Raw genomic sequence first — 21,665 nt, forward strand, 5'->3', positions numbered from 1 at the left:
AAATAAAAGAGGAGATAAACTTTGAGTGAGAAGAACCTGCTTCTCCTACAGTTTGTCATTCGACTCCTTGTGGTCAAAGGAGTAACGCCACTTTTTCTCTTGTCCTTCCGTACTCTCATTGCTTTTTTTTTTCTTTTTTCTTTTTTTTTGGGTACAGAGATTGAACTTGGGTCCTTGTGTTTGCAAGGCAGGCCACCGAACCGCTGAGCTAAATCCCCAGCCCTCTTACTGCTTTTTAAATAAATTAACTCTGTTTTGAGAATTTTAAGAATCTAAAAAAATACCTTTTAGAAATGCGCTATTTCCTAAGTTATTATAAGTCATGTTTGGAAACATCGATCCGGGGCTCCGGTATAGCTCAGTGAAGAGCCCTGACCTGGCGTGCACAAGGCCCAAGGTTCTGTCCCAGCACCAGTAGAAAAAAGAGAAAAAATACTGACCTAATTTGGGGTCTTTATTATATAATTAAATTTCTTTAACTTGCATAAGATTTGAGAGTCATTTGTTTTTCCTTAAAATTGTAACAAATCCTGTTTCCTTTCTCATGTGCTATAAACAATTCTATACCAAAAAGCCATTTTGTTTTCACCTTTGGGAATTTTGGATAAGTTTTCTTATTAGTCTGTTGAGTGGGAATTGCTGTGGGCAAACTGTAAGAAAGATTATTTTAACAAGTTTTTAATTTGTTATTAAGAGCAATAGTTCTCATTCATCCTTTTAATCTTATTATAAATAAACATCACTAAATAAGTCACTTAATTATAAATAAACATCATTGAACTCTAGGTATTATTATATTTGGCAGTACTAGGATTATATGAAAACTATTACATGTCAGAGAGCACAATTTACTCTTTTTTACTAATAGGCCTTTATTTATTTGGGCTATGGCTATATGTATGAATGGATAAATGATGTGATGATATATTCAGTCAGCATATCCCTAGAACTTTCCAAATGGCAGAGCCCAGGATTCTAGTTATGAAGATCTCAAAAAAAAAAAGAAGAAGAAAGAAAAAGAATAGGGCACATTTACTTATCTTATGAAGCTGATTATTAAGGGATTCGTGTAGTAGTAGAAAATTAAAAGTAGTAGTAAGACAGTGTAACTTCAGGAAGTGTAGGTTATATTTTCCACATATATTTTTCCTATATGTTGCATGAGCCAATGTTTGAAATCCTTAATTCTCAGGTGTTTAGGAAGTTACATAAAAATTTAAGAATTAAAACAACTCTTTTAATTTCTAGAAAAACCTGAAAACTGGAAACTTCCTTAACAGGATCAGGAAACTTTTATTACATTTATTTGTAGTTTTCTGTTTGACACTTTTTCTCAACAATATTACTAAGGTAAGTTAGTAAATATCATTTAATGTATTTTTTAAATGTACTGATGGTATTCGAGACAATTTTTAAATTTTCTATTTCAGATAAGTAAATTCTTGCTTGACAAAGCATATCAGCACACCGAATTTTTTTCTTTGAACAGGCCCAGTTTTAACTTTGTCCTGAGAACAGGATGGTTTTGTTGGTTTTAAGTAGTCATCTGTATTTATTCTTCTCTAAACTCACCAAGTTAATAAACTTTTTAAAAACTCAACTTTAAAAACATCAAATAAATATTTCTCTAAATTTGGTTTTCTACATTGTGGTTTTTACTGGGTTCAGTTAATAAATAAATTTCTCTTAGAAATTCTAATTTCCCTTAGAAAGATGAGCTCATTGTTGCTAGATGTTTCCTAACATTTAACTGACTCAAAATCAGTCGCCCTATAAAACAGAGCAACTCACTTATTATAGGCCTACACTTGTTATATGTCCAGGAGCTTTGCTAGGAATTTTTTTTTTCCAAAGTGCCCTAGGAGATGCTTAATTTTTACAATATCTTTTCTAACTTTTTTTAAAGTGAAGACTTTATTTCAGGACCTTGATGCTGCATTTGCTTTTATGCCACAACAAAGCTATAGTGATCTCATCAGTTGATTTTGCCTCTCCTAGAATGTTAGTCTCAACATAGAAGGCATCTGCAAAACAGCTCTTTCTCTTCCTGAGAGTGGCAGTTCTCTTGACTGTCGAAGAAAAAAAAGATTCTTCACTCAGCCAGCCACAGAAACACCTCACTCCAGGTCCTTGTTGCTACAGCCTTAAACTTTACACAGTTCAGTGCAGTCAGCCCTCCATACCCATGAATTCCCATCTGCAGGTTCCTCATTGAAGTATTTAACCAACCACAGATCAGAAATATTCAGAGTGTACTATGTACAGACTTGTTTTCTTGTCAACATTCCCCAAGGAATGTAGCCTAATAACTATTTACACAGCATTTACATTGAATTAGAATTGGGAATGATAAATAATCTAACCATGATCTAGAGCATAAAGGAGGTATGCATAGGATATATGCAAATGCATGTATTATATATTATATAAAAGACTTGAGCAGCCAAGGATTTTGCTCGTGTGGCCCCCCACACACATTTCAGCCTTTCTGGAAGATCAGCCGAAAGGTATGCAGTTCACCCCTGGTCCCTTCAGGTGTTTGTTGGTCTGTTCTTAGGTTAAGTGCATACCTGAGCCTCTGCTTTTTGACACCCCAGGGAATAACATCTATTGGTTTGCACACTGAAATGAGAGGAATTAGAAAAAATAGTCTGTGAAACTCCTTGCTATTTTTATTGCACCCATGGGAAAATTTCTCGTGAGTCATATTTCTAGGGCTGTTAGGATCTTTTCCGAGCAAATGTTTAGTTTTAATCTTATAACCTGTGAGTAACATAAATGTTTCATCTGTCTTTCCATTTACTGCTATAATGCATAAGACTAGATTTGTGGCTCATCTCTAATGAATATATTTTGTGTACTAACCTCAATTCTGGCTTCATTTTTGGCTGTCATTTGTATTTGAATATTACTTCTTCACCTTTTGTGTTATCTAGATTTTGTAAGTTACAAATTAAAGCTAAAGTTACATGAATTAAAATTATGGTCACTAATGATGGAAACTTACATTTGTCTGTTCACCCTGGAGGGCTACTGTTGTCTTGTAATGTCTCTGAGTCTTATGTCAGCACCATCTGCAGATCCAAATCCCTAAAGCCAAGTGGGCTGTAGCCCTGTGTGAAGTTTCAGATCGTCATATTGTTTGTTGTTGGTTGTTGTCGTTGCTGTCATCATTCTCGTGGTGGTGATGATGGTAGTGGTACAGGGCACTGACCCAGACCTTTACACAGAGCTGCGTCCTCAGCACCTGCTCCCTTTTCCTGAGTCAGGGTCTTGCTGAGACACAGCTGCTTAAGCTGGGTTCAGACATACAGTCCTCCTGCCTCAGCCTTGCAGAGTGCTGGGATTACGTGTGTATACCGCAACACCCAACTCATACTGTTTTTTGATGTAAAAATTCTAGTCACTGTGCTTCAGCCTTCTCCCTCTCCCTGAAACCCAAAACAGCCATCTTTTATCTATTTTCTATAAAGATCTTATGCATCAGATGTTGGAATAAAGGATTATCCTTATGAAAGTGAGTTGTGAGGAAAGGAGGGAGCTTGAAAGTCTGCCTTAGAATCTGGGAAATATTGTGAACATTTACTAATTTTATATACATACCTCCAGTGAATTGGACCCTGGATATACATATTTATTGGGAAATTATCAAGAATCCATACCTAAGGCACTAATAGCAATTTTTGTTTTTTTCTCTCCTTGATAGAAAATTCTTAATCTGAAGTCAGATGAACACATATTTAACTTTCTAAAGGCAAAATTTGGGTTTGGAGCAACAAGGTATGACTGAAATAAAACCTGCATTTGCTGTTATATATTAAAACAACAAGGACTTTAAGGCTTGATTTGTGTTATCCCCTCAATTATTTGTTGCAGGTTTATTTTAAGGAAAAATAGTGTTGCTTTCTTGCCTTGCATTTAATTTAATACTTTGCTTTCCATTTGTTCCCCAGGGATTTCGATGCAAATCTGTATCTGTGTGAAGAAGCTTTTGGCCTCCTGCCTTTTAATACATTTGTAAGGCTTTCAGATACTCTGCTCTTTTATGCTTACATATTTGTTCTGTCCATCGCAGTGATTGCAGCATTGGTTGTTGCCTTTCATAATCTCAGGTATGGAGCCTTGCAGCATGTTTAACGCTCTGCTTTCATGAAATTGTTCTGAGTGTTGTAGAAAAATTACTAAGTTGGAAATCAAAATATCAAACTCAGAACAGAACGGTGCTGCTTAAAGGGGAAACGTATGTAGGTTTAGAGGTGAAATCTACTCTCCATAGTGATGAGATCCCACAGAGTGGTGGCCACAGTTCAAACTGCTCTGGGTTTAAGGTCTCGCCTTGCACACCAGGAATGATGTCGTAACTGAGTCAGTTATGTAATTTCTCAATATTTCCTTTTCCTTATCTGCAGAATGAGAATATGACAAGTACTTTCTCCACATAGTTTTATGAGGAATAAATAAACTAAAACAACATAAAGTACTTAAAATAGCATCTCCTGCCTAAAATATTCTATAGGTGTTTACATCATTAGCTAGTATATTATTATGGACTCATGGCTCTCTAGCTTATTTCCATTATTAGTTTTTGACATTTTTCTACTTTTTCTACCTTCTTCTTCCAAGTAATCTTTATATTTCTCATAAAATATAAAGAGTTAATTATTCATTTCCTTTCTTGCATCTTGTTTCAGAGCTCATGAAGTTGGAATGGGTCATAATTATTAGTATCAACTAAAAATCTTAATAATTCCCAGTTTTTAAATGGAAAATCAGGGAATATAAATGTTTTTTAAAACTATAAAATATCTATTAAGCTTATGGTAGTTTTTGCATTTGCTATCTCTATTAAATTGAAAGAAAATCAAGTATAAGAAGATGAAGCTACTGTCATTTGTGAAAACTTTAACTGAACTCCCAAGAAAGCTCTTTTGCTACATAGTGACCTGGCTAGTCAGCATGGTGGTGAACTGTGAGAGAGCTGTTGTGAAAATGAGTCCAGATCAGTTGAGGGGCTTTGTGATTATTAAGAATAAAGCCGTGGACCAGGGATTTAGCTCAGTGTTTTCACTTCCTGCCTCGCAAGCGCAAGGTCCTTAGTTCGATCCCAGTCCCCAAAAAAACAATAACAACAAAGAATAAAGCCACGTTGAACCATCAAAATACTTCATGACTAAATTATTTTAGTATTTTTCAGAAGTGTTCTTTTTACGCCTGTCCAAGATAAAATGTAGCTCTGTGAAAATTATCTACATGGACTGTGTAATTATCTAGACAGTTTAATTTAATATTACTCCTGACACAGTGAGTGTCGACAGACTTCTAGGCTGCATTCAAAGCAGGGAGTTTAGTTGGCCTGCAGTATCTTTGTGAAAATGTCAGCTGTGCTCAGTGTGAGTATCTGAGCCATCTCTGGAAGCTGATTTGGTATATGATTAGAGATACAGAATTTAGAGCATCCGCCAAGTGAGGATTTTAGGTCTTTTTTAGAGAAAAAGCACTACATTAAGGTAATTGAAGGATGATAGTATCTTAATACAAATTAACTTTCAAGTAATTTAAAGGATATCTATTTTAATACCAAGTATGTGAAGTATCTGTCTACCTTTTTAGTACTAGCAACAATGATACTGCAATGGTAACTCAGTTAATGAACTTAATTTGTTCTATGATTTTAGAAAAGATGACCACAGTTGTATTTGTCTGGGAAAGATGGCTGCAGTGTTGTATGTCACCCAATGCAGAATTTGCAGACAAAACCAAAATATTACCAAATGCTTCTATTTGCAAATCAAATTGTTTGCAAACAAAAGCATTCATGAACAGAAGTACTACTGTATTATGTTCATACATCATATTTGTATTCGTGTGAAGGATACAACTGAAAGGGGATTGGTAAGAGCCTTCCAGCTTGGCTAGGGTAGGAGAACGGCATTGCAAAACTCCCTTGGTTATCAAGGAAAGATAAGAGCAAATGCTTTTGCCATACATGGTGGCTAATACTTGTAATCTCAGCATTCTAAGATGCTAAGGTAGGAGGATCACAAGTTTGAGCCCAGCCTGGGTAACTTAGTAACTAAGCAAAACCCTATCTCAAAATAAAAAAATAAAATAAAAATTTGAGGTATAGCTTAATGGAAGACACTAGATTTAACCCCCAGTTTCAATGAAAAAAAAAAATACATTGTTCTTGTCTGGAAGAATCTTATGGTATCAATATAGAAGCCAGTGTTTGTGTTCTCATGTTTAATCTTTCATTTAAATGGTGAAAGCTACTTTAGAGTAAGATTTTAATAACCCTATGAACCTGTGATGGTGTAGTCCTCCAGTTATATAGAGAAGCATCATACATACCCAGTTCTATTACATTTGTATAAAGGGTCAGTACTTTATGAAAGTATTGTTTTTGTTTTAAATTAGCCGCCCCTACTATTGTTTCTTTTTCCCCTGACAACAAATCATGCAACGTTAAAATTCATGCATCACGCTGGGGATTTAGCTCAGCAGTTTGGTGCCCTGCCTTGCCAGCACAAGGACCAGAGTTCAATCCCCGGTACCAAAAAAAAAATCACACATCATTCTTAATCTCACTACAGTGGAGACAACAGACAATCTATACTTCCCTGTGTGGTGGAATATAGAACAAATGATTTCCCATGAAATTTTCTTGCCCCCCTCAATAATAATAATAAACTCTAATAATCTCTTGATTTGATTGCAAATTTACAAGACATGTGAGAGTGCAGAAATAAGATAAAAATCACCATGAGGAGGCCATCAGCCAAATCCAGAAGGTGAAAAGAATTACAGTACAAATAACTACATTTTCCTCACCAAATAAATGGCCTTTAAGGGGGTGGGGGTAATTTTTATTCATCCAAACATGTTTGAAAAGATGTATCAAGAAATACAACGTGCAAGCTTTAGATTCTACTTCAAAGAAACTACCTGGAAAAAAATACCAATTATGAGAAACAAGGAAAATGGAGCACATACTAGGTGTTAGATGATGTTGACAAATTGCTGTTAATTTTGTTAGGTGTAGTAATCTTAATGTAGCTACATTTGCTACATATTTTGTATTACATAATATATTTTAACCTCATGTATTTTCAATATATGACTTCTAATATCTTGAAAATATATAATGAGGTTAAAATGTGAACATTACTTCATAAAGGAATTCCATGTTTATTGACACATTTCTACTTTGGCTTTTAAAAAAACTTTGCAAAATATTTATTAAACAACTCATAAAGCATCTTTAAAGATCTCAAGTTTAGTGATTTCAAAAGGATTTTTTTGCTGTTCTCTTTTAACTTAAATAATTGAATTACTTTAAATTTTTGCTAAATTCTGTAAGATTTTAGTTATTATCATTGTCTCTGCATTCATATTGGATACTTTTAGCCTGAACTTCAGAATTGATCAATGCTAATTCATTTCTTTAGGGAAAATGGTATTTAACTAAATACAAATATCAATTATGTATTCAGCTATATATATTTATTCATTATATTTGCCCCTTTATTCAGTGATTCTACAACTCAGCAATCCATGAGTAAAATGGGACAATGCACAGTTGACTTGAAACCAGAAACTGCTTACAACTTGATACATACCATTCTGTTTGGATTCTTGGCACTGAGTACAATGAGGTACTTTTGTCTTCTCTGATTTATTCCTTTTTTGAACACTCTTGATATTTAGCACTTAAATTGGAAATTGACAGTCATCTTCATTAATGTTTGTGATTCCCATAAAAACATCCTTATATATTATTTTCCCACTACAAATATTCATAATCAGTTTTTTCCCCAATTACAAGCATTCTTCTGTGTTTTACTTATGTGATAATTCCCAAAAGGCAATACTGATGGCTAACTTAATGGCTAACCCGTTAGCAGATAACTTCTGAATAGTTCAAAGTAATTTTTTACTGTCACATACTGTAAAGCTCTTTTCCAGCTGTCTCAGACTCAAGGTATGTACGCAGCTAGGAATTGCTGACTTCCACCCCTCTGTCTTTGCAGAATGAAGTACCTCTGGACGTCACACATGTGTGTGTTTGCATCATTTGGTCTGTGCAGTAGCGAAATATGGGGGTTATTTCTGAAGTTGGTCCATCTTTATAACCCAAAGAGGGTTAGTATTGTCCCTTTTTCTATTTAATTATTAATGGTTTTTAGTATTTCATTCATACCAGTTTTTATCTTCAGTAGTTACCCATGAATTAGATAAGATGGATTCTAAAATTTGAAACTAGAAATAGGTAATTGATAAACTAAGTTTTTCTAAGAAATTAATTTTTTAAATGTTATTAATTTTCACTTTTTTAATGTATGTTTTCTCAGCACTCTAAGATATGTTCATTTACAGAATTTAGAAATACAATACACACACATAAACATGTATAAAGGGGAATTAAAATTTACCAATGATCCTTCTAGCTCGCATTATAACTGTTCTTTTTTGCTTGATTTTGTTTTTTGAGACAGGGTCTCACTATGTAGTTGAGACTGACCTGGAACTCACTATGTAGCCCAGGCTGGTCTCAAACTCACAGTGATCCTCTGCCTCAGCTTCCCGAGTGCTGGGATTATAGGCCTGTGCCACCATGCCCAGCATAACTGTTCTTATTATAAGGTGTTCTACTAAGAATACTTATTAACAAGTGTACAATAATGTGTAATAGTCCACAAATACAATCTTAAATTGTTCTGCCCTCTATATTCACTAGGTAGCAATATGATGAAAGCTAGAAATACCATATGAATGATTAGAATCCTGACATTGACTTGGTTGTTCTGATACTAGAGACTCATGCTCCATTAAAGTGTATTTTTGATTTTTTTTATAAAGTGCATATATTTACAAAGCAAAACAATAAGGCAGAAATGTTCAAAATGCTTCTAATCTAAATGGTGTCTTTCTTCTATAGATATATATAATGCAATACTCAGTACCAATATTAATACTGCTGTATCTGTGCTATAAGGTAAGCCTGATTTTCCTCAGTTTTGTCATTAATCTGTTTAGCAGAATAATTGCTTTGACCCAGTGTATTTTGTGTGTTTTTTGGCAAATCAAGGTAAGTTTATGGAGTTTATATATACTTCCTTACCATTTTACTGCAGTTGATATTGATAAGAAAACTGTTTCCCAAATAGTTTTTTAACAAATAAAAAGCATGATAACAAAAACTCACTGGCATTAATTCAGTCTAATTAACTTTGTTACTATTCAGCAAATTCTGAAAATGTTTTCAGACCTATTTTTGGAGCAAATAAAGTAGAAAAATTATTTTCTCCTGTTACCTGATCTATATGGAGTAAGTTTAAAGATGTATCTCATTGTATCTTTGTATCTTATTAGATGCTTTTCTTTATAAGAAAACTAAATATCTAAATATATACACGTCTAACATTAGACTTTTTAAAAAATCTTTTTTATTTTTACTTTCAACAGAAAGTAGTGAAGTTTTTGATGTTCTTAGTTGACTGATTTTTTTTTTTTTTTGGTACTGGGAATCGAACTCGGGACTTTGTACTTGCAAAGCAGGCAGCAGCATCACTGAGCTAAATCTCCGGCTAGTTGACTGATTTCTGAAACACTGACTATGCCTTAGTTCTGAGAATTCCCCGAGATGGTGACATAGATCAGGTTGACTACTTTGTGATTCTTTTGTCACATCCTGGAGATTTACATGCCTCACAGTATCACTTAGGCAACTGGCATAGATTACTTTATCCAGTTGAATTCTTGCCTTCTCTTTAAAATCATAATACATATTTACAAAGTTTAGGTGTTTTTTCTTCAAATTTTTTAAAATGCTAGAACAATGGATTTCAAAATCTGCTGGGCAAAGGCTCTCACTTGGGAGAGTGGTTGGGTATAGAGATGGGGCCTCATCTGGCTAGGACCTGCTATAACAGGCTCCGCTTGTGGTTTTAATGCTTCTATTTTCATGTAAACCAAAGATTTTAGGACTAAAAAAGTTAATAACTATATTGCACATATTTCACAAAATTATATTCTATCTTGTTCCTATGCACCAGAACCTCCTCAGTGCTAAAAAACGCGGAAGTAGAGTTCTACCTTCTGGTGTCTGATAATTTGGCTTTTATATAAATAAGTAAAACTTAAAAACATCTGGAATCAGTGGTTAAATATTAAACAGAATATGTTTAATGAGGAATCAGGTAACTTTCCCATTATACGTTAGTTTTGAAGCTAAAAGCCCCTCATCATCCTTTGTCTTCCACCAAAGATCTATGTAAACTATGACAGTTCTTCCCATCATTTGTATGTATGTAGGCTGAGTTGTTATGTCTCAGGAACTTAGCGAAATTTTATGGATTTAAAAAAAACTATTTGAAGATGTAGGTCTCATGTTCTTAATAAAAGTAAGGATGGATGTTACAGAGGAAATAAACCATGCTGTAGAGCCATGTCTCTTAAAGCACAGTCCTCAGACAAGCAGCATCGAGCCCTTGGAGAAATACAGGCCTTGGGTCAAAGCTCTGCTGAGCCAGAAGCTCTGAACCAGTCCAGAAGTTCACATTTTGGCCATGCTGCTGCTGCTGCTGTGCTGTCAAGCTGAAGTTCCTACTGTGGTGTCACCAGGATTCCTAGCAGTGCAGGTTTCACTCCCTGATGGGATGACTCTTTCATGGTGGCTGTTCCGTACTTTCCACCCACGTGATGGCTGTAGCACCTCCCTCTAATTGTGACAGCCAGTGAAGTCTCCAGAAGTTGTCAGACTTCCCCTGAAGTCAGGGCAGAAGTGAAGAGATCTCTCCTCTCCTCCTCTTGAGAGCCACTTTTGTAGTGGTACAAGTTAAGCAAGAGTGCTGGGAAAGCCATCATCCCCAGGAAGTCCTTGTCATTTTTCCTAAAGAATTCTCCAAACCAAGTGCACACCTATTATCTCAGCACTCTAAGAGGTGCACACTTGTTATCCCACCACTCTGGGAGGCTAAGGGAGGAGGATTGCAAGTTCAAGCCCAGTCTGGGCAATTTAGCCACTTAGCAAGAGCCTATGTCAAATATTTAAAAAATAAAATGAAGGGTTGAGGATACAGCTCAGTACACAGGCCCTGGGATCAATCCCCAGGACTAGGGAGAAGGGGAGCGGGAGAGGGGAGACTTGTCTCAGTTGTTCTTGGCACAAACAGTTTTTAACTGTATAAAATAGTTTATCTAGGGCCAGGGATTTAGCTCAGTGGAACTGCACCTGTCTTGCAAGCACAAGGTCCTGAGTTTGATCCCCAGTACCAAAAAAAAATTTAGCTATTTTATCTTCTCAAATTTGTTGACTGTAAAAATCACAGAAATTACAGAATATAAAGATGTTATATATATTCAAAGCTACCTTGAAACTGAATCTATTTTTCCTCTATCCCAACTATTAGATTTTATATCATATGGATTCATATATTTCAAAGCCTGATTTGAGTTTTACCTAGCAACTTTAATCAGAGTTTCAAAATTTGTTGATAATATCAAATTTTGCTTTCTCTGTCTTTCAGATTATCTTATTAAAAGGGAAAAGCACATACTAGTCTCCACTTTGAAGTCAAATAAAATTTACCATCATCTTGATTAACTTATTTGAGTGATGCAGTCCCATATAAACTATTGCTAATTCTTTAAAACCAGCCTTTAGTTTGTTCAGCACTTACTTTTATATTATTTAAGGAATTTTCCATAAGACTCTTAGCAGATTTTGACATTCTTAACATTAATAATAGCAACTTTAAAACTGTAATATATGTAGTGCCACTGGATTCACATATATATATATATATATATATATATATTAAAGGAATTAGAACATTTCATTAAAATTTTTGTATTCTATTATCAAATTAATAGGGAAATGTTTAATTATAATATTACAAAGGGATCGTTTAATCAGTAATTTTTACAACATCTCTTCTGAAAACTAGAACCAAAAGATCTGGCTGCAGATTCTCCATGCCCCACAGTTTTCCTGATTCACTGTCCCAAGAGACAAGATGGGAATGAGCAGTAAAAATGACCTGAGATGGAATGGCAGGATACGAAAATGGTAGCACTAAACAGCCATAGACAAATCAGGTGTTTCTTTGATTCTTCTTCATGGTTCTTAAAGCAAATTTTACATTTTCAACATTAATGAAACAGAGATACATTGTCATTGGTCTTCTGTGCCAATACATGAATTCGGCAGTTAACCTTAGAATATGTGTGGATGACCAAGTCTTGTTAGTCACCCATCATTTGATAAAACAAGATGTAATTAATTGATGCATTAAACAGACTGATGTTATTTTGGATAAGTAGTGGACTCAGAGTGTCATTTTTATATTTATATCTGCATAACCTTAAATAACTCAGGTTGACCGAGAAGCATCAGTGGTAGACGTCTTAGATTTTCCTGCAGTGCCATACTTAAATATTCTCTCTTAATTGTACCAGTAATTCTATTAATATGTCAAACCATGTGACCAGATTTCTACTATCAAAAATACATGATTCAATGAAAGAGACTGGTTTTTACAGCCACACTCCAAGTCATAGTTCTGCCACTTGTGGCCTGGTCAGCTCGGGTCCCTCTTTGAGCCATGGTTTTCATACCTTTAAAATAAAACCTCCAGTGGTGATGCTTCCAGCTGCATCATAGCACTTCAGTTGTTGTGAGAACAAAATGAGGTTCTGTACTTAATAAGAGTATTTTCTGCAGCTATAAAATGGTGCTACTCCCGCAGATATAGTCTGCTTTTAAGGATAGATTGCATGGTATTAGTTAATTACACTTTTCCGATACACTGTGAGCATTCTCGTGGTTGGTATTCCTGTCGCATCAAAGTAATGTTTTACTACTATTAGCACCACATAGAATAGCGTTTTTATGCAAGTAAGATGAAAACACATTTTTAAAAGTTGACAACACCTCTGGTCCTAATTGGCTTCAGCTCAGGATAATTTGGGAGACTTTTCTCAGGCCTCAGCCCATGTGTGCTGGGAGGGCCGGTGGCTGAGGGGAAGCAGTTCTGGATCCAGCTGCCGCATCTGTTCAACTCAAGTGATGCAGTTTGCCTTTTGTCATGTAACCTTAGTGATAGGTGTTGGTATGGGGGTGGATTTTGGTTTTCTTTTGTTTTCAATTTCAGTTCTGGCCAGGAATGATGGATGAACTCTCCGAGTTGAGAGAATTCTATGACCCAGATACAGTGGAGCTGATGAACTGGATTAAGTAAGAGGAATTTTATTTAACCTTTAAATTTTTAAGTGCATTTTTAGAGTTATTGTAGATTGAATTAGTTTTGGGGTGGGGAGATTGTTTGGTGGCTGTGACTGTAATTGTGAAGAAGCATTCATTTTCATTAATCTTTTCTTTAAAACTCCATATTTGGAAATAACTCTTTCTACTCAAAATACCCTATCTCCAGGAAAGGAAAATAACCATTTGGGGCAAAAAGCAGGATCCAGAAATAAATTTCAAACACTGATAGAAATGGGAATGAAATTTTACTTGTCTGGGTTAACAGTTTTCTATTCTTTGCCAATTTTATCTTTATTATTTTCACTTTAATACCATTCAGATTTTCTGTCAGTGCTGATACTTGAAAGTATTCCTTGTTAATTGTTTTAAAATTACAGTGTAAACTATAGTTAATTAGACTCAGAACGGCTCATTGCAGATTTCAGTCTTACTAATCATTTTCCCTAGGGCCTGGCCAGGGAAAGTTTACAGTATAAAAAGTGGAAGTTTCCTCTCTTGAACGTGGAAATGCTTTAGCACGATGTTGGTTTCTGTCTCTGCTGCGCTGTGTTGCTCTGCCTCGGCCTTCAGCCTCAGAATGGAGCACATGTGTTTCAAGGGTTTGCTCATGAAACCCGACTGCCACTGATAAAAATAAACTTTTCTACCCAGAGCAGCGCTCCCTCACACTATCGTACTGTATTTCCCTATTTTATAACCAAAAAGCAACTGTGTAATTACTCACACGCAAATAGATATTACAAATCTTGTGTGACATATTGTGAAAGCCCTGGCTGTATTGTCTCCATCACTTAGAATTTTAGTAGCCGTATTGGCACTTGCTCATGACTAATGTTTACTAACCAGTACAGTTTAGCACTGCTTGTGTATTAAGAGATGGTAAATGTTTGATAGCTCCGGTCTCTTGAGAGCAATGCATAGATTTTATAGAGATTTATGTTTAAAATATATGTGTGGCTTCAGTGCCAGTGTTGGACTGGGTTTGACTAGATGCAATGAGCGTAATTCTTCGCATATTTCTAGAGTTGAGAGTTGTAGACAGTGCTTTGTCTTTATTTATTTATTTAATTTTGAATCGCAGTAGACAATGACAGAGTAAATAATCCACTCAGTATTTATTGTCTATAGGAAAGGAGGGGCTATCCATTTATAGGAAAGCTGATTACTTTTGCATTAACTGTAGTCAGCTGGGGATTTATGACCCATGCATCTGAAGGTGAGGCTGAGATTTTGTATTTTTAGGTGATGCTGTTGAAATCCATGCTGTAGGAAGCGTCCTGAGGATGGTGGACCTGCCTGGGTTAGGGTTATAAATATCCCCACTTGCATTCCCTACCTTTTAGGAATTAATTACAGATCATTTTAGCTGAGCCCCAGGTTGCCTTTGGCCATCTCAGACTGGATGTGCTTATTTGTAGTACCATTGGTTTCATACTTCTTTCTCCAAGAAAATCACTTAAAGTAACATTTCTCACCTGCTTGGAAAAACTGACTGAGCGATTGTCCCCCATGTAAAGAAGACAGAGTGTTAGCCTGTTTCTCCTTCGTTTTGGAGAAGTGGCCCTTGGGCCTGAGATTTTCCTTTCACTAAAAGCCACTTTCCTTGGCTGTCCCCCTGTAAACACACTCTTTATGCTTGGTTGGTTGGGCTTTTAATTTTCAGCAACTGAAAGATTTATATTGTTCTTAAAAGTTGGCTCCATTGTGATCTAATCTTGCCTATTTTCCCCTAAAATTCTTTAAATTATCATTTTTGTAAAAATAGCTGCTAGGCATGTTTGTAAAATAAGCTTAAGTGATGGTGAATATATGCCAAAATAGGGTTTATTTAGACACAAAATATGTTTGTTTAAATCAACATTCAAATCAGTGCTGGTCTGTGGGCTTTGATTCCAAACACAAGGGGATGTATTTAGTATTCTTTTATCCTTCCCTGATTTTTTTTTCTATCTTTGAAACATAAAATACAACCTTCAACTTTGACTTCTTCACTGCTTTGGTTAGTCAGTGTCCATGACTTTAGTAAGTGTGAGCTGCCCTAGAGAAGAGGCTATGGCCTAAGGATCCTAGAGTGAAGCGAGAACAGCCCCCAGACTCTTGTCAGTGAGACCCAGCCCTGTCAGTGAGGGTCTTCTCAGCTCGAGCCGGCTTGTGTGTTTTGTCCTGAAAGTGTCCACACTCAGATGTCTGCACTCATGTTGGTGTTACCAGGTCAGGGAATGGTCACTGTTACAGGATGGCTATCAGGGACATCACAGGTGACCCTCCATGTTGGCACAGGGTGGCTCCTTTGTGAGGTGTCCAGTAGCAGCCTACCTGTCACCTCCCAGTATCTGCTCAGTGTGAACCATACCCTCCTCACCATGGTGCGCTTCAAGGCCATTGAGCTTCTGTCTGAACTTGGACTTCTCAAGTATTTGCGTGGGGCTTCTCTGCTGTGAGGGTAAAGTGAAAGTTGCCTTCATCTCAGTGGGAGTTCATCCCCTGCCACACACATGCCCATCCTTTCTCTCTCTGGCTGAGGATTAAATCCAGGGCCTTCGTGCTGTGCTACATCTCCCACCCTTTTTAAATTTTGAGACAGGGCCTTGCTAAGTTACTGAGCCTGGACTCAAACCTGTGATTCTTCTGTCGCAGCCACCTGGAGTGGGATTACAGGTGCGCACCCCCATGCCCAGCTTTTTCCTTTCTTTTTAAAGGGCCTACTTACAGTGTTTCAGAAAGACAGAGGTGTCCTCAAGAGAAAATAAAGGCTATTACTTCAGGGTAACATGAGACAGGCCGTGCCAAAGGGCTTGGATTTCTGTGAAAACATTGAAAGTTTTAAATTATAAACTTTTTTTCGCATCTGAAGTTACACACTTGTTAACACAATTTGACAGATATTTACTGAGCACTAGCTGTGAATATTAATTAGTCTACAGGACACCGTGGTAAACATGTCATTGTTGGCTGGTGACCTGTTGGAACTGACTCTTCATTGCATAAAGCACTGTTCTTTTCTCCCATATTCTTACTCTCTGCTCCATGTTACAATTTTCAAAGGCTCAACAGGTTTAATGGGAAGTGGTTTTAGAATCTCAATTTTTAGTCACAGAAAAATGTTGTTTTAGGCTTTCCTATTTTTAGTTCTCTTAAAGGAGCAGAGATTTAAATTTAAATATAAAACCAAGAATATTCAGGGATTAAACATCTCTCTTTTTTTTACCAAGGACATTTTTGACATCTAATCAAAAACATTTTAATCTGAAGCACTTCCTGTTGAAGTCAGGCCCTGGAAGTGGCAGCTCAGACTATTGTTCTGCAGGTCCTTCCCTGCTCTCCTTGGCTACCTGCTCCCACCTACACCAGGTGCTTCCTGTCTCCTTTCCAAGCAGATGAAAATACTTGTGCATTTGCCCTCCTCAGTTATGTTTCCTGGGTGCAAAGATTAAAAACCTGGGTCTTTTAACCTGCTGGTATCTCTTTAAGTAAAAACCAGGTGCGACTTCTACATACAGGCTTTCTGTGATTACCAAGCCATTTACTGCAGCGGGGCTGAATGCCCTAGCAGTCTGGCTCATGCCTCTTTCCTCTGTGTCCCTGAGCTGTTGTCTGTCTCTGTCTCTGACACACCCACCCCCTGCCTCCCCACCCTTCCCCACCCCATCTTGGTTCCTGAATTTTTACTTCCTTCAACATTGTGTAATTAAGATACACAGATCTGTAGATCTGAATATTTTGAGTATGGCATTTTAATTACTTGGCTTTGGGAGATTTTCACTAGAAATCATCACTTTCCAGTAATGAAGCCTGAGTGTGCAGCATTTTCTCAGTGGGACTGAAAAAAATGTATCAAATTTTTTCTGCACTTAGTCAAAGTAGAATTGCTGTATATTCTAAAGATGATTTAGGCTAAGTTTAGACCTTAGACCTTAAATGCCTATAAACCTCTTTTATGTTTAATGAGTCATTTTTGGTATGTGTGTAATTCTATAAATTTTTCAAGTGTAGATAAAGCAGATGTCCACATATTATATTACAAAGCTGAGTTTACCCATTGGTTCAACAGTAATTAACTTGTTGAAGCTTAGAACTTCAAAAATAAATGAGGTTATTTGTTCAAAATGCCATCGGGTCTTCCTGGAATGACATTTAAATTATATAATGTAAATCCATCTGACCTGTGAGTCCTTGTCATTATTTAATGATATTCCTTACAGAATGAATTGCTCACAGGTTGGGCAGCCTGCTATGGAGTTGGTAGAGAGCTATAAAAACAAATTATCCTTTCATTTTATACATCACTTGCTCAAAGGTTTGTAAAAATTGCTGGTTTTCTGTAACACAGGAATGTCATTCAGTAGCTCAGAGCACCTTAGCTGTTGTAGGAACAGATCACAAACTGCGTCAGGTGCAAGTATCTGTGAAGGAAGAGTGCCCAACGTAAGATGTGTCATTGTGCATGCTTTAATTTACACAGACTCTCTTTTCCCCTCTGCCTGCACATTCTACCCAGAAAATATATAATATAGTGAATATAGGATTTTAAAAATTTTAAATATATGTGATTGGTCTTTTTTCTCTTGTTCCACTTTGCTTGTTGCTTTGACTTTTGCCATTGCCTTACTGGTAAAGTTAAAATATTTAAAGTAAGTGGGTGCCGGGGATTTAGCTCAGTGGCACTGTGCCTGCCTCACAAGCACAAGGTCCTGAGTTCAATCCCTAGTACTAAAAAAAACAATTTAAAGCAACAGTGAATTATCCCAGATTTACCATGAGCCCAGCATTTAAAACTAAGTCAACAAAATAAAGTAAGTGAACATCAACCCTTCCAGCCTTGCAAGTCAGTAGTTTGCAAACATGTACTTTTTCAAATTAATTTTCAAGGCATTGGGTTACCTTATTTTACAACATTAAAATAAAATTAAGGGCCTTAGTAAAACAATATGTTAACAATCCAGAGACTTACACTAATAGTTTAAACAGAGCACCTTTCTTTAAAACTTTCAGACTTTTTCTTAATAAGGCCAAATGTTAAGACACAATACAATTTAATAAGCTATATTCCATCTTTCTTCTCAGTTCCTGTAAGCACCCATGTGCTTCTTCCTTCTCTGCTGGTAGCCTGTTGCCTGGGGCTGCAGGGGAGTCAGGGGCAGGTGCATTTAGAGCCTCCTGAGCAGGGAGAGCCTGCTCTACCTGGTTCCCAGCATAGCTTAAGGCCTGCAGTAAGCATTAGAAAATATACTGTAGACTAATTTCTGGTTTATTTTCAATTATTTGCCTGTATTAAAACCAAGTCTGCTCTATTGACCAGTAAGTTTATCAAAAACAGGTTATCGGGCTGAGGATTTAGCTCAGTGGTTCTGCCGCCTGCCTCACAAGCACAAGGTTGCAAGTTAGATCCCCAGTGCCAAAAAAAATATGTTATTGTTACTTCAATAATGGTTGAATAAATAATAAACTCAGAAAAAAAAACAGGTTATCATACCATGTTTACCAGCCCAACGTGTGGTAGACCCTCAGGGATACATTTTGAATAAATAAAGAATGACTTTATAACCCCCCCACACACAAGCAGTCTAAGACTCTTGACATCTAAACCTTTGTACTTCATCGGAGTATTACACTTAGAGTCTGGGAAGCAGGCTGAAATCTTGGCCGACAGTTGTGAATAGATAACAAGGTTCATCTTGTGTCTCTGCCATAATTATACGATGCACACTGTGAACAGCTCTGTGCATCTTCTTTGTGCCTGTCCCTGTTATGTATTCAAAACTGGGATGCTAAGACAGGCTTGTGGTTTGAATAGATGTTGGAAGCTCAGCGGCTGTCTTTTGTGTAGAAAGCCCAGTTTGGCATCTTCAGGCAGTAAGACCATGCCAGCCAGGATCATTTGTATCTACCTCATGCTCTGCCAGACGTGGAGACCAGACTCCTTTCTTCCTGCAGTGAAATCTGTCACTTCAAAGACAGCTACTTTTTGGCATTAATATGTGATGTTATTGTGTGATTTATTGAAGTGTAATGGCGTGTGCCATTTGAAAGTTTACTAAAGGAAAGAAAATTGGCTTAGAAAAATGATGGCACTTTCTTTAATTCATATTTGTTCATATTTATTCTCTTTAGCGATTATGGTGATATACTGTGAATGAGAGTAGCATTGTATACAAGGCAAAGAATAAGTTACTAGGTTTTAACTGAACCAGTGTACACGCATGACTGGCCCATCTGGTGGCTTGTAGTGCTGATCATACAAGTGATACAGTCATGCATGAACCACTAGTAGTGCAAGCCACCCAGCACCAAGACATATGAATTATGGCCTCATCGTGAACGTATTGAACTCTTCTATTCCTCCGACCACATGAGACAAATGTCAGACATCCCCTGTTGTGTCCATAGGTTGACAGATCAAGCATCTATCTGTTCTTGTGTTCCTGGGTCTGGTTGTCAGAATGATAACAACTCATCAGGGACAGCCAAGCTCACGTAAAACTTCTTTCTGTTGGAATCCACATTCTAAACTCTGGCATGGGTGCAGAAGAAGGCAGATTATGTGTTATTCCTTGTGTGCTCATTGTAATTCCATCCACTTTTTTCCCTCACTTAAGAAGGCTTATTGGAATGCAAGCGAATGAGTGTCATCGTTAGAAAGAAGATCTTGAATTTTTCAAAAGCAAATTATTTGTAAATGTCATCATTTGAATAGTAGAATGTCTTGCTTATAGACATCTGAAGGCCGTGGTTGGATGGCATTCATGCTGCAGTCTTGGCATTGGGTTGGAATAAATAGCACATCCTAGTGGGATACATGAATATGATGAGGGCTTCTCTTAGAAACCTCAGCATCAGAAAGCTTCATGCCCTGCTCTCCAAAAACATTGTGAGCAGCCTGCTATAGCTTTTTCTGCAGAGGTTGTGGAGTTTTAATGATTTTAACTAGACTCCTCCAAACTGTCTCCATCCTTGTAGCTCAGTGCAGCAAACGCGGACTCCTCTTTCTTAATGGAGAAAGGATAAACGTACCTTGCAGTGCTCCTAACAGGCCTGTATGGGAAATTCTGCGTTGGGGAGAGTATATGGTAAAATAACACCTCACCAGTTTGCACCTTCCAGGTTTCCAGAAGACAGAAGGAAATTAAATTAGCTACTGACTCCTTTTTTGCCAGCCCGTTCTTTGACTCTTTCCTTGGTCCTCCATCATTGTCCCTCAGACCCCCGGAGAGGCAGAGAATCATAGACTGGCAGTAATCAGAAAGTGAGATGTGGTTACTGTTGGGGTGCCTTGTGTTCCTAAACCTGAAAATGCTTATTTTCCCCAATCAGGACCAAGGAGAAGGAATGTTCCCCTGCCAGAAATAGGGTACATCCCCACATTGAATATAAGATATTAACTATTTCAGAATCTTCTCCCCATTTTCTGTTTTTATTATGTTTTTTTCTTAATTTATAGTAATATCTTGTTTTTTTTTTTTTTGCTTTATTTTAAACAGAGATCTTTGGAAATGATTTATAATCACCTGTTACTTTTATCTAGCCAGCACTTTAGCGAAGTTTAGTACAAAAAGCAGAGGCAGTCTTTTGAGTTCTTTCTGTTACTCTTTCCTCTTTAGGATGAATGCAAGAGAAAATTGTGAATTTTAGCCTAGAAATTTTAGAGTCAAAAAGGAGTAGTGGTGCCAGGTAATGACATCAAGAGCATTCTGGGCACTCTGCCTCTAAAAGGTTCACCATCACTGCCTTATCCCAGTTTGGTCTGGTTTGGTCTGGTCTGGTCTGGTTTTGCTCTGTTCTTAATTCCTCTCTCTTAACACTTCTTAACATAGTTGGATAATTTTGGAGGTGTGATGTTGTCTTCTTGAATGTCTTTGAGGATGTCTTAGCAGTGGGGTTGATTCAGACTCTTAAAATCTTTTAGCTCTAACACCCCAAGAAAGGCAGTGTTCGCGGGAAGCATGCAGCTGCTGGCCGGAGTCAAGCTGTGCACCGGAAGGACCTTAACCAACCACCCGCACTATGAAGACAACGGCCTGAGGGAGCGAACCAAAGCGGTGAGGCCCAGCTCTGCCTTTTCACACTTCTCCTGGGCCAGCTGAGGGCTCAGCTTCTGTGCACAAAGAAAGATGGGCTTCGGGCTGCTTACCTCCAGCATGTGGGGTGGGCACGAGGCACCAGGCTTGCATCTCCTCATCCTGACAGCAGCCTGCCCATCTATTAAAAGATGTTTGGGCAGCAACCTCCTCTCAGAGGAATAACAGAAAATCCACTGGAGTGTATGGAAGGCAGTGTTTCAGACAAAGAAGCCCTTAAAGCTTTTGAAGTAGGGAAAGAAAAGGAGTAGAAATGGTAACGTTTTTACAAATCATTTCATGGGCCATTTCTTCTTCTTCTTCTTCTTCCTCTTCTTCCTCCC

General features: G+C 37.2%; 1 protein-coding gene across 5 annotated transcripts in view; it reads left to right on the plus strand.

Moving 5' to 3' along the window:
• Positions 1-21,665, plus strand: part of Dpy19l3 (dpy-19 like C-mannosyltransferase 3) — a 76,563-nt gene that overhangs the window by 47,575 nt on the left and 7,323 nt on the right. For 4 of the 5 annotated variants that reach the window (XM_010640992.3, XM_010640990.1, XM_010640994.1 and 1 more), the window contains 8 exons: positions 1,249-1,350; positions 3,707-3,780; positions 3,954-4,112; positions 7,533-7,655; positions 8,031-8,142; positions 8,939-8,995; positions 13,155-13,237; positions 21,171-21,303. In XM_010640992.3, the coding sequence (XP_010639294.1) occupies positions 1,249-1,350; positions 3,707-3,780; positions 3,954-4,112; positions 7,533-7,655; positions 8,031-8,142; positions 8,939-8,995; positions 13,155-13,237; positions 21,171-21,303 (843 nt within the window). The remainder of the gene's footprint in view (positions 1-1,248; positions 1,351-3,706; positions 3,781-3,953; positions 4,113-7,532; positions 7,656-8,030; positions 8,143-8,938; positions 8,996-13,154; positions 13,238-21,170; positions 21,304-21,665) is intronic. The other variant, XM_010640995.1, reaches the window with a different exon arrangement.

This window comes from Fukomys damarensis, unplaced genomic scaffold, assembly GCF_012274545.1.
Source record: "Fukomys damarensis isolate Sample0158 unplaced genomic scaffold, DMR_v1.0_HiC HiC_scaffold_19, whole genome shotgun sequence".
Taxonomy (NCBI): Eukaryota; Metazoa; Chordata; class Mammalia; order Rodentia; family Bathyergidae; genus Fukomys; species Fukomys damarensis.